Raw genomic sequence first — 24,505 nt, forward strand, 5'->3', positions numbered from 1 at the left:
CCACAGCCCTCTATCCCTAAATAGAATTTGGCCACAGAAACCATTCTATAGACTGGACTATTGCAGGCCTAAGGATGGACAAGATGCAGGAGCACTGAATTGTGAAGGGAGGATGAAATTTTCCTCCTCACATCCACTCTGCATCCCATGGCCTGATTAGCCAGAAATGACCATAATCAGAGATTCAGCACAGAAACAAAAGTTGCTTCCAGTTCCCCAGCCCTGCTGAGCTGCACGGGGACCTGCAGACTCTAAAATTGGAACAACAAAAGTAATTCCAGCTGATGCAAGTCAAATAAGATTCCCCATCTGTCAAGATCAAACAGCTGAACAGTAATTCGTCACAAATGTTAACTGGATGCTGTACAATCTCCACTGAAGGTACACTCCACCAGGATTAATCAGATCTTCTTTTAGACATAACTATCAGGGAAGCAAACAGACATATGTTCCCTTTTGTAATCAAGTGCCATTACTACAAACACTATCACAGACACTAATAAAATATATCTCAAACTACTCCATAATCTCTGCTGCATGCAGGAACAATATAGCCTCCCCCAGCAGAACAATATTGGAACAAAATATGTGAGAGAAAAGAGTGCAATAAAGCCTTTGAGTTCTGCTTTATTACAAAAAATGAAAGGTATCAAAAGAAAGAATCTTTTCTCTGAGACAGAGAAGAATCAGCCAACAAAATAAGCAGTAAAAAGAATATTGGTGCGTATTTTTAAGATCAGTGGCTGCCAAGATGGACTTGAATACACAGATGTGCTTTGAGAGAAAGTTCCCTGCCCATGGCAGGGGATGGGAACTGGATGAGCTTTAAGCTCCTTCCAACCCAAACCTTTCTGGGATTCCTGATATCTTTGTACCAAGAAAGATAAAAATGGGAGTGACAGGATACAAACCTGCCAAGAAGGAACTCAAATACAGCAACACACAAACCCCTGAAAGGCTCTGGGGAAGGTGAAACACTCACTAGCATGAACCTGCAGGCAGCATTTGGCACAGGATATCAAGGGACTGGTTCCATCCTCTCCAATGTAGGAATTTGAAGGAAGGGGCTCGGTGTTTTCTCCACTTGAGGTAAAGCACATCTCTGGGATCAGGGGCTTGGTCTTCTGCCCACACTTGGAAAGGTGCACGAACGAGGACGGCTCCCCTGTGGAGGCTGGGGCAGCTTCCTTCTCCACCTGTGAGGACTGCAGAGAAAACCCCATCACTGGAACCTCCTCTTCCTGGCCATGCTGCTCACTCTGCACCCTGAGCACTCCCCTTGCAAAAAGGTCACCCAACACCTGACACCAAACAGCCAACAAACAGCCTAAAATCCTGATTCCCCCCTTGCTTCTCCCCCTCTTCCTCAGGCATCAGCTGGGATCTGTAATTTGTTGTGGAAGCTCAAAGAAGCATTAGAATAACGAGCAGCTTTTCCTGGTTTTCTTCTGCAAAAAATTCCTAAACTGCAGCTGAAAACACCAAGGAAAAATAAAAAGGAAAATATTACTAAAAGCAAGGCCTTCCCTCCCTCTCTCCCACCCCCTTGGCATCCTTCCCTACTTTTCCTGCAAGAAGTTCTCCTGAAGGACATTTCAAGGTTTCTGGTAGCTGACAGAGTTAATAGCAATGGATAGAACCAGCTCAGCTGCACCCAGTTTTCCTCACAACAGCCAGCAATCAGAACAGATATTTTATTTTCAGTCTGTATAATAAATCAAGAGATTTTATTGAAGGGGGAGGTGGGTTCTGCTGTCCTCAGGAAAAGCTTCCAACACAGTTACAAGTATCTAAGGCACGAATTCCTGGTGGGCACACAAAGCCAGATTTGGCTCTATGTGAGAACAAATCAATGCACAACTGCACAAATAACTAATTCATCTGATGAATTTTGCCTTTCTGCTTATAACATCTCCCAAAGCATATTGGTAGTTTCCAAAAAAAGGTGATGGATGTGCTTACTCAGTAAATTTTTATTTTGTGGCTTGTTTGCATAAATTCAGCAACTGGGGCCCGTATGGAAACAGGAGCCTGGTGTGACTTTTCTCTGCATGGAACAGTGTTTGCAAAGCTCTTTCAGTGTGATTTCAAAATGAACACTGAGCGAGCCAGAGAAGCCAGGAAAGATAACAAAAAAGGCTCCAGCCACTGCCAAATCCAAACACATTTCTTTGGTGTGCAAATTTGTGTGGGTTTGTCTGTACCAGAAATGTCTGCATCCTAACTCTGCCATGTGAGCAGTGGCAGAGGTTTAGATGAGATATTAGGGGAAATCTCTTCATGGAAGGTGTGGCCAGGCAATGGCACAGGCTGCCCAGAGAACTGGGGTCACCATCCCAAAAAAATCATGGATACAAAACCCATGGATACAGAGGGGAGATGTGGATTTAGGGTGAACACAGTGGTGGGGATTGACAGATGGACTTGATCCTAGATTTATTTCCAACCCTAATGATTCCCTGCCTCTGGGATGAGGAATTACCTGGTTATAGGGGTAGAAGAGGGTGCAGACAGCACAGTATGGCTCACTCAGGGCAGCAGCTGCATTGAACTTCCTTTCAGCTGGGAAATTAAGTGCTTTGTTCTTCCACTGGAAGGAAAGTAAAGATTTCAAAGCCTCTGGATCACTCATATCTTCCTCTCCAGAAAATGGAAACATTTCTAGAATGAAAAGGAAAAAAAGAAATCCCAAAACAATGAGCAATAAGTAAAGGCAAAGGAGTTTATGGTTAGAAGAGGCAAAAGGAGCAAGGGTGAGTTAAACAGCTCAGGTCTCAACAACACAGAAGTGCAATAAACAAAAGCATTCAACTCCTCCATGGTCTCCCATATGCTCATACCCCAAACACTTCCTTAAATGGACAGAATATCCCCTCTGGGGACAGGATACACAAGACAGGAGCAGCAGTGACCCGAAGGAACTGGCCACGAGTTAGGAGAGAATGGAGATTTACTGCCTCTGTAACTCCTTCCCTTTTCCAGCTGTGAAACCTCCACCATCCTTTTCATGAAGATTTCATTTGAACTTTGTTAAGTTCTTTATTTTATAAACCTTTCAAAGGTCCTTGGCATTTCATGATTAAACCACTGCTGAATCCATCTGTGGCAGTCTGGGGGTCTGAGTTCCTTACCCTTCCTTACGAAGGAGCTTTGAGTCACTGTAAGTGTTAAAGACATTTTCCACACAAGGCTGAGTGTAAATCACTCCCTGCATCACCAATCTGCAAAGTTTCCAAAAGAACAGGGAACTCAACAACATCTTGGAAGAACATTATCCCCAGAGCTCAGCACATTAAACCAAATTGTTCACTGCTTCACTGTTAATTACTGGAAATAAGCAGTTTATGTTCTGCTCTACAAGTCTAAGTCTCCTCCCCAGCTCTCCCTCCCTTTGAAGATTTTCTGACTCTTGGGTTACCTGAAAGGATAAAAGGAGCTTGGAGTAAATGTTAATGGCTGAGTTTGCATCTCAGATTTTAAATGTTGCCCATAACATATTTGTCAGACAATGTGGAAATTTTATTGTGTTTTATTAATCCCTTTTTTAAGGTGATGAGTGCTGGGTATGTGGCTCTGTCACATTTCATATGAGGGTTACCCTCTAAAAAGTGTTTATTTACAAGACATGAATCAAAACCCACATTTCTCCAAATTTCAGTCGAGGCACATCAGGTGACAGTGCAGGATTTATGACACCACTGAAATCAGTGAAAGCAGCAGCCTAATCCAGAGTGACAGATGGAGAGAAGAAAGGGAATGGCTGTCGTGTGCTGTCACCTTGGCTCCTCCCAGGATGGATCCACAAGGCATTCAGGATGGCTCCCACACTGCAAACAGCTCGTCTGGGCTGAATCTCTGTGTAAAATGTGCATTCCCTTAATTTACATGCTCACTGTTTCTGCTGCAGCCTGCAGCTCATCCTGCACATCATTCCCTGGAAAAGCCTGGGGTGCAGAGAGCTGCCTCTATTCCCTGGTGGGGAGGGAAGAATCTGTTTGATCAGATTCTGCCCACCAGAGCTGTAAATCACTCCCCAAGAAATGCCAGCTTCCACAAGAGCTGCTCCTGCTCCACCAGCCAAGTCCCCAAACAGCTTCCAACAAGTCAAAGCAGTGAGAAGAATCTGCCTAATGAGGATCCTCCAGCTCTGAGCTGGTTCCAAGGTCTCACACCAAAACAAGATAACAAGTCTCAGCTGCCTCTGCACACTTCAGTCCGTGTTACACACTTGGAAGGCATCAAATGCATCCTCCTTGGTCAGGAAGGAGCTCTGTGAGTTCAGGGGAAGCCTTTCCTGCAGGAGGAAAGGCAGGAAAAGGCTCTAAAATCAATGGATGCACTCGTGAAGGAGGCTGAATGGGAAAGATGATGAGGAGCTGTGAGCAGACTGCCAGCTACACCCACGTGCCTGACCCAGCACACAAAAGCTCCTTACTGGGGCATTGTCCATATTCTGAGTAATGTGGAAAAGGCCTCAAAGTTGGAAATTACACCACAAAACAGTGAGAGGTAAGAATCTTTTCTTTTCCCTTGGTCCAGACTGTTGGAGACTGGAATGTGGGGAAAGAAGAATCAGTGATGTAGAGTTAAACACCAAAAAACATTTTAATTCTCATTTCTGCATCTGCCAAGGAAAGTTGGACCTCAACACTGATGTGAATTAGGAGGCAAGAAAAAGCTTAGAACTGACTTTCCTCACACACATGAGAGCAGATCTGACCTCCACTGCCTCCAAGGACCAGCTCTCATCCCACTGCAATATCCAAGGCAGAGCTTTGCCTTTAAGATATTATTTTCTGCAAACTTTTCTTTTCCCTTTACCCATAATGCTGCCTCATTCTGCAGCCAGCAAAATATTTTTCTTGAGTGAAAAAAGGGTGGGAGGCGAGAAGCGACACCTCCCACTGGAGAGTTTTGTTTCCAGCTGGGTTATCAAAACGGGAACACGCTGCATTTCCTACCAGCTCCGTGTAACACAGGGTTTCAGGCCACCCAGTTCTGTCAGAGGCTGCAGCAGTTCCCTGGCTCAGACAGGACCTGCCCAGGGCCCTGGTGCTGCTCACTCACCCTCGTCACTCGAGGTCTCCTGTTTGACCACGGACAGCGGGGAACGCGTCGGGGGCTTGCCCAGCGGGTGCCGGCGGCTCTTCTTGATCTCCATCTTCATCTTGGAGAAGGCAGAAGCAGCCTGGAAGGAAACACAACAAGCTGGTTGGGCACCCCAAAGGAGGGAACAGGACAAGAGAGGCAGAGCACCTGTCAAAGAGAGCTCTTGGATTCACACAGAAAACTTTTCTCTGCCTTTTGGCTGAACCACTGAAGGCTTCCGAGCCAATTCCTGGAGCAGATAAAAGCCAAGACCAACTCTTAAGAAGTTGGGTAATCTACAGAGTTTTCTTCAAATCAGGACAGCCTCAGAACATCTGCAAGCTGCCAATTCCATCAGCTCGTGAAAAGTCTGCTCAACCACATACACAGCTGGGAACTCCACGGAAATCGTGACTCATGGAGTCCCAGACTGGTTTGGGTTGGAAGGAACCCAAAAGACCATCCAGTTCCAACCCTGCCATGGGGCTGCAGACCCCTAGACCAGGTGGTGCTTGCACCCAGCCTGGCCTTGGGGCTGTCCTCCCACTGGCCACCACAGCCTGCGAGCCACTGATTGTCACTGTCACATTTTCTGGAAAAATCCCTGCGCCCAGGATCTTTCTCCTGGGAAGCTGAGAAGCCTCAGAGAAAAAGGAAAACAATATTATCTCATTGCTTCTCCTGTGTTTTGCTGCTTTGGAATGTGTTTGGAGATTATTTACCAATGGGTGATTGTTTCATTGGTTTCATGTCAATTTTTTGACTCATTGGCCAATCACAGCCAAGCTGTGTTGGGGCTCTGGAAGGAGTCACAAGTTTTCATTATTATCTTGTTAGCATTATGTAAGTATCCTTTCTGTATTCTTTAGTATAGTATTCTTTAATTTAATATAGTATCAAAAAATAATAAATCAGCCTTCAAGAACATGAATATACACTCCAAGAATCCTCTCCTCAACAGCACCACAAATGCCATTCACCAGCTTTACTGACTTCTAAAGGGTAATGTGACTGGCACTGAGAACTGTGCTTGAAAGTTTTTGTTCATTAAGATGAACAAACCAGTTTGCAAGTGAATCTATGGAGTCAGACTGACCATTCCATCCCACCACAAGAACTGACCTCGGCGGCGATCTCGGCGCGCTCGGCCTCGGCGCCATCCTGCTCCTTGCCAGGGCCCTGCTGGCGCCAGCCCAGCCCCTTCTGCGTGGCGAACTGCTCGAAGGCCTGCTGGCAGGACATGTGCTCCTTGTCAAACACCACCTTCTTGCTGCGGGGCACCACGTACAGCATGGGGATGATGGGCCGAGGCCTGAAGTCGTCCTCCTCAGCCGGCGCCTCCGAGGGCTGCACCACGTTCAGGGGGGCCGCGGGCCGGGCCTGCTCCGGGCCTGGGGCTGAGGGGGGTCCTGGGGGCCGTGCTGGGCCTGGCCCGGCCTCGGGGGGCGGCTGGGGGGCCGGGATGGGCCCTGGGACAGGCCCCGGGGGCTGAGGGGGGAACAGCTGCTTCTTCTTGCGCTCGCCCTTGGCCTTCGGGGGCCGCGCCTTGGCCTTGCACTCCCCTGTGGAGAGAAAGGCGACACTGAGCCCTGAAATTCTGGGAATGCAGCATTGCCCTCCCTTCCCAGAGCTCCCTGATGGACTAGCATGTTCCACCATGGAATTACTGCTTTCTCTCCTTCCCAGAGCTCCATCATGGAATTCAGTAGGTTCCATCATGAAATTCAGCATTTCCCTCCCTTCCCAGAGCTCCCTGATGGGCTAGCACGTTCCATCATGGAATTACTGCTTTCCGTCCCTTCCCAGAGCTCCGTGCTAGCACATTCCATCATGGAATTCAGCATTGCCCTCCCTTCCCCGAGCCCTGTGCTGGGCTAGCACATTCCATCATGGAATTACTGCTTTCCCTTCCCAGAGCTCCATTCTAGCACATTCCATCATGGAATTCAGCATTTCCCTCCCTTCTTAGAGCTCCATGATGGGCTAGCATGTTCCACCATGGAATTCAGCATTTCCCTCCCTTCTCAGAGCTCTGCTGGGCCTGCACGTTCCACCACGAAATTACTGCTTTCCCTTTCCAGAGCTCAGTGCTGGCTAGCACATTCCACCATGGAATTGCTGCTTTCCCTTCCCAGAGCTCCACTCTGGGCTAGCACATTCCACCATGGAATTGCTGCTTTCCAATGAGCGCTCTGAAAGCTGCACACACTCAGCTGTGCCTCAGCACTGACCTAGAGAAGCCACTTCAGAAAGAAAATACTTGTGTCATTTCTATGGACTATTAAATTCCTGACTGGAACACAAAGGCTGCTAAAAGCAACGTTTCCTGGAGGGAAAATATCTAAATCCCTAGGAAACTGGACAGTGTGCCAAAAAACCTGTAATATGTCACATTAGCCATGACTCTGTGCTTCAGGTTTTTTGTCCTCCAAAGTCAGGGGCACAAAACCATCCACTGGGGTGCAGGAATGAAATATTTTTGTACCATTAATAAAATAAATATTTAAACAGCATTTTTTTATCTTTATGCCTTCCTTTTCTAATCTCTGTTTTTCTGTATATTCACATTAGCACAGAAATACACATGTACATGTGTATTCCTGGGCTGTATATGAATAAGTACAAATAAAGACATACATCAGGAGGTGTGCTCAGATTTTTTTTTTTTTTTTTTGCTGATAAGGAGGTGCAATCAAGAGTTTGGAGACCCCCATTGTGTATCAGTAGTTTGCTGCTCCCTGTGTTTGCAAGCACAGCTCTTATCTGGGTATTACTGTGTGTTAATGTACCCAACAGCCCCAGGAAATGAAGAACTGAAAAAAAGATACCTGCATCATTATTACCCAAAGATTTCTGCTATCAAGCTTTTTTAAAAAATGCTTTTAAAGCATAAATCAGGTGTAGCACAGAGCTCAGCTGGATCCTGAGATATCCTTTACTCACACCCATGTCCTTGTTTCTCCCAGCTCACTGTCACTCGGTTTATCTGCACAGCCCTCATGGATGTGACAACACTTCTTGAGCAGATAAACATCTCAGCATTGTCACCAGAGGCAGAACTGGCCTGTAAAAGTCTTCCCCACCTCTCCTCCCTGTGAAGGGATTCACACACTCCCATTTTACAGCAGGGATTCAAATTCCTGCTCTCCACTGAGGGGAGTCTCCAGTTTGGGATAATCAGGGACAGCCTGCTCACGCCAGGGAAGGTTTCACCAACCCCAACCCACCCAGACCCCTCCACTTCAGGCTACACCAAACCTGACCAGCCCAACCCATGAATGGAAAACCAGAATAACCATCACACAATCGAGGTTTCTGCATGAAGAAGGGTGAATACTCCCACAATAGGATAAAGTGCCAAAATCCCTGCTGAAATCCCTTAGGGATCACCTTAACCCCAGCACTCCACAGAAGTCTGATCACTTTATTTACAATTTACACTAACTTATAAAAATGGGAACAAGTCCAGCTCAAATAATTATAGTTGTACTCATGTAGGCAGTCCCTCAGATAAACTGGTTTGTTCTATCACAGAGAAAGGAATATTGAATTTCCTTAGAGAAACAAACATATTGAATGAAAGGCAAATTGGATTTCTCCCCAGTTGCACAAAACCAGATCATATTTACTCTCTATACACTCCAAGAATTCTCTCCCCAACAGCACCACAAATGCCATTCACCAGCTTTATTGACTTCTAAAGGGTAATTTGACAGCAGCTGGCACCGAGAACTGTGCTTGAAAGTTTTTGCATTACGATGAACAAACCAGTTTGCAAGTGAATCTACGGAATCAGAAGCCAGGAAAAAGGGAGGAAAAATTCCAACGAGCCTTATCTGGCTATCCTGAACACTTCCAGGAAGGAAAAGGACCTGAGGGCACACATGCACAGGTGGGTTCAGAAGGAATGTCTTTCCTGTCCTTCCACTGCAGAAGGATGGCAGCTGTGGGTGGGACACCACAAGGAACACAAGCGGCAGAGCTGTGCTGCCACAATCTGAATTTCCCAGCTCAGGAAACTGAGGAGCAGCTGAGGGAGCTGGGAAGGGGCTCAGCCTGGAGAAAAGGAGGCTCAGGGGGGATCTTGTGGCTCTGCACAGCTCCTGCCAGGAGGGGACAGCCAGGGGACAGCAGGCTCTGCTCTAGGGGACACCAGGGCAAGAGGGAACAGCCCCACACTGCCCCAGGGGAGGGTCAGGCTGGACACCTGCAGGAATTCCTCCCTGGAAAGGGCTTGGAAGGGGCTGCCAGGGAGGTTTGGAGCCCCCAGCCCTGGAGGTGCACTCAGGTTTGCAGTTCCCCTGCTCACTCACAGGGGGATTTCTGCTGCTCAGCACCCCCAGACAAGGGCAAAGCCTCAACACTCTCCTTCCTAACGTCCCAAGACAACCTGCTAAAATTCTAAATGTATTAATAGCAACATAATAAATTATGGATATAAAGCTGAGTCATAAAAACCAAAAGTAAACACCATAAGGGATCTGGGTCAGAAATCCTGAAAACCTCGAGTTATAAATACTCAGCTTGTCCAAACAACCAACACAAAGCACAAGACCTACTTTGGAACCATGACTACTTTGAAATCTCAGTCTTTCTCCTTCTCAAGGTCATGTCTTCTGGTGTAATAGAAAATGAAGTCAAATTAAAACCAGGGAAATAAAGAAAGGAAGTTCAGGAGGGGGTGGGAGCAGCATTACCACAAGCAGGGCCATCCAAACAGATGCTGTTTTCTTCTTCAAGATGAAACCCTGAGACACTGGTGAGAGGCAATGCAGACAGCAGGATGTGGAAAACTAGAGAAGCCATTGGGATTTAATTGCTGTATTGCAGTAGGAAAGCTGAACATTTGCAAGCAGCCACACCAAGCTGGAGTTTGCTCCAGTGGCACTTCTGCAATGGTGCTGAAAATAAGCTTTTCCCTCCTGAGCCAACAGTTACAGAGCTCTTCAGAAGTAGTGGAAGTGTATGATTTGGAAGCCATTCAGCTAGAACAGAGTTTTTATTATTCCTTGGCCATTCTAATGATCTCAGATCTGTCCTTGTCACTTATCTCTCGTCTCCGAAGAAAAATCAGCATTTTCGGGCCATTTATTACAAGCATCAAGTGTTAAACTTGTACAAGAGCTAAGAGCAGACAATTTAACACACTGCTGATGCTCTCAAGCTTAGGGCAATAGAAATTAAGTATCTGCACTGTGCAACAATGGTTTTCCAACTCCTTATTTCCCATGAAAAGAGAAAATACACTGTCTAGCTGAGAGACTGAACAAAGCCCTCAGTGCTCTTCCCAGAGCTTCCACAGATTTCCTTTATGATCATTATCGAGGTTCTCTAAACAGTTTGCAGCATCAGTTTCTCCAAATGCTAAACAAATAATGGATATATACAATAGATGTAAATTAATTCCCTGTAAGTGCTGGAGAAGCCTCAAAGAGGGAGTGAGTGTGTCACAGACACAAAAAACACTTCTCCACACATCAGGGGGGAAAATCAGCTTTTTCCCAGCAATAACTCCAACCTTTTCTACACAGCCAAGAAAAAGGTGCAACAGAAAGAGCCCCTTGCACAAAGGGGGACTGGATGTGCAGGAGGAATCCCAAAGGACTGGGAGTTGTCATGGCCTGGTTTTATTTTCAGCAAAGGTTTTATATTTCATGCAGAGGAAGCTGCAAAGCTTCCCTGCCCCAGCTAAACTCAAAGAAACCCAAGTGGGACTCGTGCAGCAGCTGTGGATCCCACCCAAACTGAGTCTCTGAAAAATGGGAACAAAGGGAGGGGAAGAGGAAAGATGAATTGCACAAGGCAGTGCACAAATCATTCTTTTTCAGGGCAGGACATAAAAATACATCTATTTGTTTCTCTATGAAATAATTTAAAATATTCCTCACATAATATATATTTTTTACAATCCTGGAATAGTTTGAGCCTGTAGAATTTTCAGGCCCTGCCAAAAAAGCTATTTGGATTGAATCCTTAGAGGGAGGGAAAAATCAATTGCTGCTGTGAATGATGACATATTTCAGTGAGTTTTTAATATTGGGGAAAACTCTGCTGATATTTCAACAGAAATCAACAGCAGCAGACAAGTTATTCACAGAGGTGTTTTAGAGCTCACCCCAGCTCCTCACTGCTCTGGCCTCACCTTCTCCTTCCATCCCTTTGCTTCTCTCCTCTTCCTCCAGATCTGGCCCCCTTTTCAGCTCCTCTTTTACTTTCACATCTTCCAAGGCAGTTTCAATAGCCATGACATCCCCAAGAGATTTCTGATCCTCTGTTTTGTGTCTTCTGGGTTGACTCCTTTTTCTGTGAGACCTGAAAGTACAGAAGTGTGATTTGACATAAAAGAACAGCCTTCAAAATAGAAAACCATCACTGACTTTAAAAGCTGAATAAAAAACAAAAGGATCTTCTTTGCAGAGAAAACACAAGGTAGCTAAAATAGCTACAGGGCAGAAGAGATATCTGAAAGGGAGCAGATGAACCTTGCATAACACAACATTTAAGATCCATTCACAGCAGCCATTAATTGTCTGGGTTTCCTGAAGAGCTTTTTCCTACCATTACTAATGTAAGCTCACAAGCTGCAGTTAAAGTGATTTTAATTGTGTTTTCAATCTATTTTGCTTGTATTTCAACATACAGATGAAAACTTGTTTAAATCTCTCTTTCATCCTCTGCCTTCATTCCATTATTTCTTTTCATTCTGTCCGTGCCTCCCTTTGGCAAACTGCTGGAAGTCTGCAAAACATCATCTTCCAGCTCTGAGACATTACCCAGCACTGCCAGTTCCCAAAAACACACCATAATGAATGCTCACAGCACAATCAATAGGCAGTCTATGATTTTTCAGCAGTAAATTCAGAAGGTCCAAGTCCTTGAAGAAATCTAACTAAAAAATATGCTTATTAATAAGAACAGACAAATACTAACGAGGCAATAGCAATGCTGCTCATTCTTTTTAAAGTCAATGCCACTAAGGCAAAGATTACAGGAGCCACAATGCAAAGAGAAATGGAAATTCAGAAGCCAGGACAAGATTTTTGGGCTGGGAACTGTACCCTGACAGACACTCCCCACTGCTCAGGAGGGACAGGGAGGGAAAATTGGAAGAACAAGAGTCAGAAACTTGAAAGTCAGGACAAATGCAGTTTAAGAGGTGAAGAAAAGAATTAAGAAAGAAAGAAAGAAGCCCAGGAAATCCACTCACCACCTCCCCAGGAAGAGCAATGCCCAGCCAGTCCCCAAAAAAGGCACCTCAGAAGCCAAACCCCTCCTTCCTCCTCTCCCCCAGTTTTTATTGCTCCCCATAACATTTTATGGCACAGAATTTCCCCTTGGCCACTCAGGGCCAGCTGGGTCCCCTCCCCAGCTCTCACCCAGCCCCAGGGTCCCTCTGGGCCAGAGTGGGACCAGATAAAGCCTTGACACTGTGAAGCAACAGCCCAAACTTCAGAGCCCCAAATCCCAGTGACTCCATCCCAGCCAGCCCCAGCACAGGGCTTTACAGAATCTGCAGAATTTCTCCTTGAATTTCAAGTTTAAATCTAACAAGCTTTCCTTTTCCAAAAGGACTGATTCAGAAACTTGTGATTTTTCCCCATTTTCAGCATGTAGGCACTTCTTCTTTGGTTGAAAGCTGCATTTTCCTTATGGCCTCACATCCATCATCGTGTGACAGAGACTAAAACACACTTTACTCATCAGTCCCAAAGTCTAGAAAAGCTAAAAAGCAGCTCCTCATCCTCAGAGCCCAGAAAACTCAGCTGCTAATTACATTTGGAGCACAACAGAGTTAAGAGCCCTTAATCAGCCTTTAAACTGACAAAGAAGGGAGAAAAAAAATTCCACCTGAGCTGAATGATGAATAGAAAAGCACGCTGATCCATATGCACAGGGACCTCTAATTGCCAGACTCTGAGCAGATGGTGGCCCTCCAAGAGGAGCTGGTGCCTTCACACCTGCAGGACAGCCACCAGCAGGAACAGGGGCTGAGCCCAGAAGGATCAGCTCTGCTTTTCACCCATACTCCAAGAACACAGCACCTTCCCAGGGAGGGGAGTGCAGGGTGGGAGGTGAAGATAAAGCTGTAAGACTTTGCCACTGCAGCTGGAATGTTCTGTGGCTGAAGGAGGAGTTGAGTCAAGCGTTACAGGCTGGTTTTAGCAAAGTGTGCTTTACTCCTGTGGTGTGGAAGTGCCAGGCAAAAATTACAGCACAGAGCTTTATACTCGCAGGAGAGAAAAAAAAGATCTGTTTTGCAGGGCTCTTCTCACTCAGGGGTTGTGGGGGAGAGAGGCAGAAAGCTCAGCATTTAAAGAAAGTGCTTCCAGAACTACAGGCTGAAGGCTGAGCACTTCCAGAAGTGAAGCTGTTCTGTGTCTGACAAATTCACACAGCAGAAACGAAATGGGGACTGGACTAAAACAGTCTCATGCTGAAGCCATAAAGTAAACAAAGTTGGGTTTTTTAAGGTAACCAAGTCTGACTGACCTTAGAGAAGAAATAACACCTCTCTGCAGAGTTTAAAAGCTCCATTTTTCCAAGAGAGCTGACAAAAAAGCAGTGTTTGTACTCTTTGAAGAACAGAACCACAAAGTGACTTAAATTAAGTAGCTACAACTGTGAAGGTTTGGGCAGAGGTGAATCCCATCCCTCCATCCTGCTGAGAAAAGTCAGGCTTCAAGTAAAACCATGTCTTGGAAAGACATAAGCACAGGAGAAAGTACAGCTAAGGAGCATTGAACAGCTTCAAAACTCCTTCAGGATAATGCTGGAATAATCCAGGAAACGCTGAATAGATAAGCAAAAAAAAGCACCTGGATCTTTTGCAATAGGCTCAGGCTGAGACAGAGGCTTCTCTGCTGGGTAATAGGCTCAGGGAGGGAAAATAATCCTTGGTGTTCATACAGCACCTTCCAGTGTGCACACCAGCTGCACCAGGAACTTGAACAGCCCCAAAACTGCAGCAGCACTTCCAGCAGTGAGCAGCTCCTTTTTCCCACCCCAGGTACATCACACACCCCTGCCAGCCCAGGAGAGCAGCTCCAGAGGGAAAACCAGAGGAGCCATCAGACAGCTGAGGTTCTCCAGCGATGGAGAGCACAGAAATCCAAACCAAGGTGAAACCTGAGGAACCTCAAGGCCTGAAGATTCCCTGGGGGCTTTCACAAAAAGCTCAGTGACTGAGGAAAGGAGTCCCAGAGCTGCTATTTAAGGGATTGCCAGGAAAAAGAATGAAGGGGTTGATGTTGCTGAGGGAAGTCACATACCGGTGTTTGTTGTCCTCTTCCTCATCTCCTATCCTATAAAGCAAGATTCCAACAGGAAAAGGTTAGCATGCCAAATTTTCAATTCAAGCATGCTGTAACACACAAAAATCACAGACTTGTAGAAAATTAATACAAAGATCAAAGGAAGCACAGAAAGGCATGCATTAAATCCCCTTTGCAACTGATGGGCTTTTTAAAACTCCTGCTTTCTGATCAGTGAAGCTCTAAATGTTCACTATAGATTTTTTTTTTTTTGTCTTCAGGATAAGAGATGAGATGTGAGGAAGCACAAAGTGTCCCACTTTGAAAAGCACGTGCTTTTATAACATGGGAAGGAAACAGGACCACGAGGGACACATTACCCCAGACAAACGGCACGAGGAACTGTATGAAAAGAACAAAGGGGGAAAATAAAAGAGTTTGAACCATCTCCATGGAGGAGTGCAGCATTTCCAAGCTGAGCAGTTGAACTCCAAGCACCTCTCTGGCTTTACCTGCGGAGCAGCTTTGCCTTCAGCTCTGCCTTGGTCTCATTCCAGGCATCCAGCTCGGGGCTGCTCAGGGCCGTGGGCTTCATGTGGTCCAGCACTGCACTGTCCTTGCCCTGCTTCCAGAGCTCGTAGCGTTCTGGCTGCAGCACCCTGACAAACACGTCCATGGAGATCTTCACCATGTCCTTGCGGCACGTGCACTGCAAGAGAGCCCACAGGGTCACAGCAATGGCATTGGCCAGGGGAAAACCAGCTCTCCCCACACTGCCTGCTCCTGGAACACCAGCTGCCACCCCAACGCTCTCCAAGGTTAATGGAAAACTCCTTCCCAAGGATTTTGTTCTCCCTCCAAGCCCCCCAACAAGCCAAAGCCTCCTGGGAGTGGCACTGCTCGAGTTCTGTGCTGCAGGCATTCGACACAATTACTCTGTCTGAGCCTGCCCTCAAGCCCATTTCCCTCCACCAGCCTCTCTCTGGCAGGGTTTTCCAGGCTGAAAAGATGTTATTGGTATCACTTCATAACTCAGAAAAGCCTTACAGGAACCAAAGCCTGACCTAGAGCACAGGGCAGTTAAACTTCATAATGATACATCCTGACATGGCACAGCAATGCTGCACAAAAGGGAAGAAATAAAAACCCTGCAGTAACAATAACCTGCATCCAAAGCATGAAGTGGGAGAAAATGTGCTTTATTCATTTCAGCTGGCATATGCTCATTAAAACTAACCTGGAGTTCCACCCCTGCCATTGCACAGAGAGGACTCACAGGTGGTTTTCCTTGGATGAATCCCTTTGCTGTGATGGATCAACAGACTGAGTGCAGCAAAGGGATTCTCACCCTGGGCACTGATGGCAGTCTCAAAGAGTCAGCCTTTATAAACTCCATCAGAAGAAGGCAGAGGATGGAAAAGGACCCAGGAACCCCCAGGTGCCTCTGGGGGCTGCAGCCACAGCTCTCCTGCTCTAAGGTGCAAAGCTTTGCTTGCACTAAATTGCTTTTCAACTCCAAGTTGAGGCTGAGGTAATTGGAGCCACTTTGCAGGATTGGTTTGGGGTTTTTTCCACCTTTCCTTCATACCTTTTCAAAAACATTCTATCCATTCTTTTGGCAGAAGTGCCTGAAATTAAACCTGCTTCTCCCTTTTCTCCCTTCCCTTTTCACCACCATCACTAAATAATTTATGGCCAGAGCTGAGAATTCACTGAAAGAGGGAGAGAGAAGATTCCTTCTGCACAGTTCTCCACCATCCCACACCCTCCAGCTCCTGTTTCTCACTGTGCAGGGGCTGGGGCAGTGCTGGTAACCCCAGTGTGCTGAGTGGGAAGGAGCATTTATGGACAGGCACTTTCAGGAAAACTCCATTTAATGAAAAACAGCTGAGGCCACAAAGGCTGGAAATGCAATTTGGCCACAGCATGGCAGGAACACAGATGGCACCCAAGCTTCCAACCCCAGCCCAGGCAGGAGCTTCCCACAGCACCTCCCTCAGTGCTGGCCTGAGGGACTGAGCAGATTTCCCTTAAGAAAGTTTGAAAGCACCTGTGCAGAGCTAAAAGAGGAACACAAAGAGCATCCCCAGCACAGCTCTGGGGATTGAACTCCTCAGTGTGGGATCTCAGCACCTCAGGACTGAGGTGCCACCGAGACCACCCTTGGGGAGCTCGGGAGTCCTGGAATGTTGCCAGAAGTGTCTGGTGGCTGGACTTTGATCCTACACAGGAGACGACACCTGTATGAGGATAGGAGGATTTCACCGGGGTGAATGGTGAAGGGATTAGTTAATTAGAGGGTGAGACACAGGGTTTAGGATTTCTGTACAGGGGGGTTTAGAGAAGTAAGATGGAGGAATTGGGGCGTGTCCTGTCCTTCTTCTTCTTCTTCTTCTCCTCCATCTTCTGTGGTGATGGTGGCACTTTGGGATTGGTCATTACTGAAAGTGCACCGGACAATAAGGATAAAAGGTATTGGGGAAAAATGATAAATATTGTACACGTAACTTTGGGTATAAAGATAGGTGACTGTCTGGAGGGGGGACAGTGTGCTCATGGCTGGCTGCTGAGCAGACCTCTGTCGGGCCGAAAGAAAATCTTTTAGATAAACAATTAATAAACACCGAGACCGAAAGAAGAACTGAAGCCTCTTCTCGTCCTTTGATACGCGGGCTGCCCCAAGGCCACTCCGGGCCTTTCCAGGCCCTCCAAACAGCCGAAAACCGGACACCTCAGAGGCTGAAAAATGGCTCCAAACGGGAGCTCTGCCCTTGGTGATGCTGAGCTGGACCCAAGGGGTGCAGCACAGACCCCCCCACACCTTCAAATCTGCCAGCACAGCCCGGGGCACTCAGGGCAGGGGCTGCAGAGCAGCTCCAGCCCCAGCAGCCCCAGAGGCTCCCCCAGCCCCTGGGCAGAGCTGGAGAAGCCCAGGCTGAGCTCTGGGGATGCTGCTGGGCTGCACTCAGCACTGCCACTGTGGCCCCCACAGCAGCCAAGCTCCTTTCTGTCCACAAATCTACCATGATGGATGTTTATATTTCAATTTTAATTTAATTCTATTGCTTTCACAGCAGCCAGCATGAATAATTTACAAAGCCTCCTTCCTCTGGGGCTCCTTCTGGAGCGTGCAGTGCTGTTTCCTCAGCTGCTGCAGTTGTGTCACAGCCACATCCCCAGCATGGCCAGGACATTGTTCCATTCCTTCTCCTCAGACAGCACTGGGATCCTGCTGATGCTTCCAACACAGCTGGAGAAGGGAATGTTCTGTGTGTGTGGGAGAATGGGGGAGACCAGGAGGAGAGTGAGGGTACAGGAGGCTGAGGAATTGCCTTTGCAATCAATCCCTGCCCTGGTTGTTTCCTGGCAATGATCTCCAGTCCCACACCCTGCCTTCCCCCTTCCACACACACACAGAGCTGTATTTCTTTCAAAGTGCTTCACTGTGGTCATAAACACATGTATTTCCTAAAAGACATTGTGCCTACACCCCCATCTCTGTCCCTCCCTACCCCAGTTTCTGCTGAATATATCCTCCCAAATTCCCTCCAATTCTGACACTTTTCTATCCCACTATTATTAAACTTTATAGAAAAAAAAAACCTAAAAAACTAACATGTCAACACTAAAACACCACCCCTAAGGAGAGATCTGAAACCTCATTTCCTTTACATGAGACAAAACTGAACCACAAAGCTCCAGTCTGGGAATTCACAGAATTCCTATGGATCAATAATAGCCCTGAGAAGGATTTCAGGGTGATGTGATCACCCAAAGCACAGCACTGAAAGGCAGCACGAACATTCTGTGCAAATGGCAGTGAGAAATTCCAGGAACCCTGAGATCCCACCCAGCACCTTCCCCTCTCCCCTCCATCCCTGGGAGCAGCAGGGCTGGCAGAGCCACAGATCAAACAAAGGAATAAACAACAGAATATTCATAACTGCCATCTCCAAGGAGCCACTGCAAGTCCTGAAAATGGCAGTGGAAAAAAACCAAACAAAAATCAACAGCTTTAGGGTCAGTTCTGTGCCCTTGGCTACAGGGGAGCTGAGACCCAAAAGAGCAACAAGAGAGGAGTTTCCATATTCACCAAATCTGCAGGAACTTCACTTATTCCACCCTCTGAAAGCTTTTCCCAGCCTCACCTCTCCTTTTTCATAAGTTAATGGCTTTATTAACTATAAGCACATGGAAAAACACTGTAAGGAAATGCACAATTAAACCTTTTTCCAGCCTAAAACCACAACATTCTTCCTTTCCTCATTATTTTATTATCTGCAACTCTAATTTGGAGCCTGTGGTAAAATATGTGACCACACCAGGAGCCCTGTCCCATCAATTCTAACTCCAAGACTGATAGGGGGGAATTTGTGGCTATGCAATGTACAACCATTATCTTATTTGCAATATTTTTAAACATAAAAACACAAATAAGTCTCTATAAAATAACAGTCAAATAAAATGGCTGTCTCCTTGAAGTCATAAAATCAAATGATTTATGGAAAAGTGCAGACTCATTCAACTTCAACCTTCAGCAACAGTTTTGGGAGGATATTTCCCTCAATTCCCAGCTATTAACACTGAACTGAACCAGTTCCAGCACACAAGAAAGGTTAATGGAAAATAATCCTTTTCCTTACTCTGAAATAGCCACCAAAATTACATATTTTAAGTGGCACCACTGGTTTTCATGGACAAAACCCTTCATATTCAGATGAAAGCAGTTGGTAAGACTCAGCTGAGCCTCCCACTTTCCCTTAATGGAAATTCATCCATCACAAAACCCAACATGCTCGAAATTGAAGCTCTTTCAGCTTTTAAATGCCAGACTAAAATCTTTGCTTAAAGCTTTTCTACCTGCTTTACAATAAAAATGAAGCCTAAAAGCAAGTTCCTGGGAAGGAGGGGTGGAAAAGGAAAGGCAGCAGAGGAACACAGACAACAGCTCCCGGCTTCTCCCTGAGCACTCCCAGCACAGAATTTCAACTTTTGGGAGAAACAAACCCCCAGCACCATCAGGGCTTCCAACAAGCAGCAGGTGTTATGAACAAAAATTCAGTTAATATTTTTTTTGTGAGAAAGAGTTGCAGGGGGGCAGCCAGGTCTCAGGCGCTGCCAGGATTCTTAGTGCTTTGTTATTGTAATACCGGGTCGTTAAGGCTTATCTCCTTCTTTTGTATTAGTAAAAAGCCTGGCTGGGTGGGGAAATGGCCCTTCCCCGAGGCAGTGCGCCCTTCCAGCATAGGGAAGACACCTGAGAGGGTGGGGGGGGTTATGCAAAGTGACTCCAAAGTCCAGAATGCTTTGTGGGACCCCGACTCGAGATGCAACGAGAAAACCCCAAAAACAACGAGCCAAATAAGAATTGAGAGACTAAAGTGGTGTCTGGACGTGAGGAGCCGAGTGCTGAGCCTGCAGAGATGCTGAACACCTTCGGAGCCCCTCTCGCCCTGAGCACGGAGTGGTCCCAACGCCGGGAGCAGACGAGACCGAGCCAGGGAAAGCAACATCTGATGGAGACATCACGCCCTAAGGCTCCCATGAGGGCTGGACCCCCGACTCTGCCCTAATGGACGGAGCTGCGCAAATCCTCCTCCTCTGAGTCGCCCTGGGAGACGCGACGGGGACTGCAACCCTGCCGAGCCGCCCAATCCTGAGCTGATCACTTTTAATAAAGGCATTATAAAGGAGAAGAAGTCTCCTGGTCCTCTTTATTTCAGCAGGAATGAAGTTTGTTCCTGTATCAGGTGTGTTTCTGAGATCTAACAGAACATAAAAACCCAGTTTGGGGCTCCAGGTTCCTTCTCCTCGCCCTCAGCCAGCCCAAGTGAACTCCTGAAGGATGAACGGCAGCAATTCCGGGAGTGAATGAGGATTCAGCTTGGAGGAGGAGGAGGAGGAGGAGGAGGAGGAGAAGCCCAAAGCGCAGTTTGTGTGTTTAATGCCGGTGGTTGGAAGCTGGTGGGAAGGAAGATGAGCCCTGACCCCCCGTTTGCAGAGTAATTAGCGGGATCAACAACAACCCAGCTCATTAGCAAACCCACTGGAAACCCTTCCGAGGCTCACAAACAAAACCATTAGGAAGGATTGCCATGAACCCCCTGGCCCGGCCTGGCTGCAGGGCAGCGTTGCTGCCTGCCTGCTCCCCTGGCTGCCCCACAGCTTTTGATTTTTTTAAAAAATTAAAAATTAAAAATAAAAAATTAAAAAAAACCCCAAATAACAAATAAAAAAAAATTTAAATAAAAAATAAAACAGAAAAAATAAAACATAAAAAATAAAAAATATTATCCCAGAGCTGGGATAAAATAAAAATAATAAATAAAATGAAAATATTATCATATTAAAAATATAAAACAATAAATAATCAATAAAAATATTATCCCAGAGCTGGGATAAAAAAAATAAAAGAAATCAATAAAATAAAAAATATTATCATATTTAAAATATAAAATAATAAATAAAAATATTATCCCATAGCTAGGATAAAAAATAAAATAATTCAATAAAAATATTATCATATTACAAATATAAAATAATAAATAATAAATAAAAATATTATCCCAGAGCTGGGATACAAATAAAATTCATAAATAAAATAAAATATTATAATATTAAAAATATAAAATAATAAATAAAAAACATTATGCCAGAGCTGGGATAAAAAAATAAAAAAAAATTAAATAAAATAAAAATTATTATCATATTAAATATATAAAATAACAAACAATAAATAATAAATAAAAATATTATCCCAGAGCTGGGATAGAAAAATAAATAAAATAAAAACTAATATCATATTAAATATATAAAATAATAAATAAAAACCATTATACCAGAGCTGGGATAAAAAAATAAATTAAATAAAAACTACTATCATATTAAATATATAAAATAATAAATAAAATATACTATCCCAGAGCTGGAATAAAAAAAATAAAATAAATTTTTAAAATATTATCATATTAAATATATAAAATAATAAAAAACATTATCCCAGAGCTGGGATTTAAAAAAAAAAAATCAATAAATAACCCATGCCAACACCCAGAAGGAGCTGGTGGCACTGAGCCCCCCACCCAGCACCCCCAGCACTGGAAATCCCAGCAAATCCAGCATTGATCCTGAAGCCCCAAACTGTGGGATCTCAGGATCTGAGTCCTGAGGTGCCGAGCCACCGAGACCACCCTTGGGGGGCCCGGGAGTCCTGGAATGTTCCAGAAGTGTCTGGTGGCTGGACTTTGATCCTACACGGGAGACGACACCTTTATGAAGATAAGAGGACTTCACCGGGGTGAATGGCGAAAAGATTAGCTAATTAGAGGGTGAGACACAGGGTTTAGGATTTCTGTACAGGGGGGTTTAGAGGAGTAAGATGGAGGAATTGGGGTGTGTCCTGTCCTCCTTCTTCTTCTTCTTCTCCTCCATCTTCTTTGGCCACGGTGGCACCTTTGGATTGGTTATTACTGAGAGTGCACCGAGTTATAAGAATAGATGGTATTGGGGAAAAATGATAAATATTGTACACGTAACAATGGGTATAAAGATACGTGGCGGTCCGGAGGGCAGCACAGTGTGCTCATGGCTGACTGCTGAGCAGATCTCTGTTCGGCTGAAAGAACATCTTTTAGATAAACAATTAATAAACATAAAAATCGAAAGAAGAACTGAAGCCTCTTCTCGTCCTTCGATACGCGGGCTGCCCCAAGGCCACCCCGGGCCTTTCCAGGCCCCTCAAACAGCTGAGATAACCGGACACCAAACTGCCCATCCGATCAGCATTTTACTACTGCACAAGAACATAACTTTGTTATCAAAATGCTTAGGCAGAGCCACAGACTGAGAATCAACCCTGAGCAGTCCTATCCCATTCCCATCCCATTAGCTACTCACGCCACCCCTAACACTGGAGCCATATCCCATATCACCGGCGGGTGCTCTCATGTTAGGTACAAGGGGATTCGCCCCCATCCACACTCAGGAATTGCTGATGATGCTGTATGGTAGGTTATTCATTAATCCGGAAGCAATCCTGGAATTATTGATAATGCTGTATGATAGGTTATTCATTAATCCAGAAGCAATCCTGGTGTATTGGAATATGAATCCCAATATAACCAGTTAGATGGTGCCTGGGCCAGTTCTGACCCTCGCTGCTGGGCCAAAGGCAGCACTGCGGTGTTTTACCCCAGAGATACCTTGGCTGCTGGAGAGTGCAGCGGGGCAAATCCAGGCTGTCAGGACTCCGTTTCCTCAGGAGAGAGAGCTTCTGGCGATGGTGGAGAGAAAGGGAGTGGATTCTGCTAGAAGGTTGCCAGATGTTTATTCCATGGGTACAGAGATGTCTGCACCGGGCCACTGCTGCTAACAGAATGGAGGCCGCATGGTCTCATTAACATTTTAAGCTCAGGACAGGGGAAGGGGAGGGGACAGGTGAGCCACCAACCAGGTGAAGGGGCAGGGTCTCAAAGGACTGGGGACACCTATCACACGACGCCTTGCTGGTATGTTAGCCTGATTGACAGGGCACACTCAGCGAGGGGCGAGGGGGAAGGGAGAAGGTAAAACAGGATATTGCAACACACCACAACATCGGTGGATCCTTCTGTTTGAAGTTTGGTAAGCAGGGCAAACAATAAAGAGAGATAGGGATAAGGGAATTGTCGAGCTAAGCATGATCAGAGCTAATAATGTCAAACTGACCCTAAGAGCCGTGCCAGTGTCAAACTGACCCTAAGAGCCGTGCCAAGCCATGGGAACCAAGCCAAGTACACCGGGAATTGACCATATTAGGATAAGAGTTCAAAAGTTTAAAGAGGAAGACTCATCAGAAGACCCTTGCCCATGAGGAAGGCACCGGAAGGACCACCATGAATAATCCTCAAAAGAGATGTCTCCGCCCACGCTCCGCCCACACCACGCCTCTTATGAATATGCATGATTATGTGTATGATAGGTTATTCATTAATCCGGAAGCAATCCTGGAATTATTGATAATGCTGTATGATAGGTTATTCATTAATCCAGAAGCAATCCTGGTGGATCCTTCTGTTTGAAGCAGGGCAAACAATAAAGAGAGATAGGGATAAGGGAATTGACAAGCTAAGCATGATCAGAGCTAATAATGTCAAACTGACCCTAAGAGCCGTGCCAATGTCAAACTGACCCTAAGAGCCGTGCCAAGCCATGGGAACCAAGCCAAGTACACCGGGAATTGACCATATTAGGATAGGAGTTCAAAAGTTTAAAGAGGAAGACTCATCAGAAGACCCTCGCCCATGAGGAAGGCACCGGAAGGACCACCATGAATAATCCTCAAAATAGATGTCTCCGCCCACGCTCCGCCCACACCACGCCTCTTATGAATATGCATGATTATGTGTATGATAGGTTATTCATTAATCCGGAAGCAATCCTGGAATTATTGATAATGCTGTGTGATAGGTTATTCATTAATCCGGAAGCAATCCTGGAATTATTGATAATGCTGTATGATAGGTTATTCATTAATCCAGAAGCAATCCTGGTGGACCCTTCTGTTTGAAGTTTGGTAAGCAGGACAAACAATAAAGAGAGATAGGGATAAGGGAATTGACGAGCTAAGCATGATCAGAGCTAATAATGTCAAACTGACCCTAAGAGCCGTGCCAATGTCAAACTGACCCTAAGAGCCGTGCCAAGCCATGGGAACCAAGCCAAGCACACCGGGAATTGACCATATTAGGATAGGAGTTCCAAAGTTTAAAGAGGAACACTCATCAGAAGACCCTTGCACATGAGGAAGGCACGGAAGGACCACCATGAATAATCCTCAAAATAGATGTCTCCGCCCACGCTCCGCCCACACCACGCCTCTTATGAATATGCATGATTATGTGTATGATAGGTTATTCATTAATCCGGAAGCAATCCTGGAATTATTGATAATGCTGTATGATAGGTTATTCATTAATCCAGAAGCAATCCTGGTGGATCCTTCTGTTTGAAGTTTGGTAAGCAGGGCAAACAATAAAGAGAGATAGGGATAAGGGAATTGTCGAGCTAAGCATGATCAGAGCTAATAATGTCAAACTGACCCTAAGAGCCGTGCCAGTGTCAAACTGACCCTAAGAGCCGTGCCAAGCCATGGGAACCAAGCCAAGTACACCGGGAATTGACCATAT

The 24,505-nt window shown here is 45.7% G+C and overlaps 1 protein-coding gene across 3 annotated transcripts in view; it reads right to left on the minus strand.

Moving 5' to 3' along the window:
• Window positions 1–24,505, minus strand: part of KDM4B (lysine demethylase 4B) — a 73,893-nt gene that overhangs the window by 12,084 nt on the left and 37,304 nt on the right. For 2 of the 3 annotated variants that reach the window (XM_064734082.1, XM_064734083.1), the window contains exons 9-15: window positions 14,852–15,048; window positions 14,358–14,390; window positions 11,231–11,400; window positions 6,211–6,650; window positions 5,068–5,188; window positions 2,483–2,661; window positions 983–1,205 (exon numbers count right to left, since the gene is read on the minus strand). In XM_064734082.1, the coding sequence (XP_064590152.1) occupies window positions 983–1,205; window positions 2,483–2,661; window positions 5,068–5,188; window positions 6,211–6,650; window positions 11,231–11,400; window positions 14,358–14,390; window positions 14,852–15,048 (1,363 nt within the window). The remainder of the gene's footprint in view (window positions 1–982; window positions 1,206–2,482; window positions 2,662–5,067; window positions 5,189–6,210; window positions 6,651–11,230; window positions 11,401–14,357; window positions 14,391–14,851; window positions 15,049–24,505) is intronic. The other variant, XM_064734084.1, reaches the window with a different exon arrangement.

This window comes from Zonotrichia leucophrys, chromosome 28 (genome assembly GCF_028769735.1).
Source record: "Zonotrichia leucophrys gambelii isolate GWCS_2022_RI chromosome 28, RI_Zleu_2.0, whole genome shotgun sequence".
In the NCBI taxonomy this organism is placed as follows: domain Eukaryota; kingdom Metazoa; phylum Chordata; class Aves; order Passeriformes; family Passerellidae; genus Zonotrichia; species Zonotrichia leucophrys.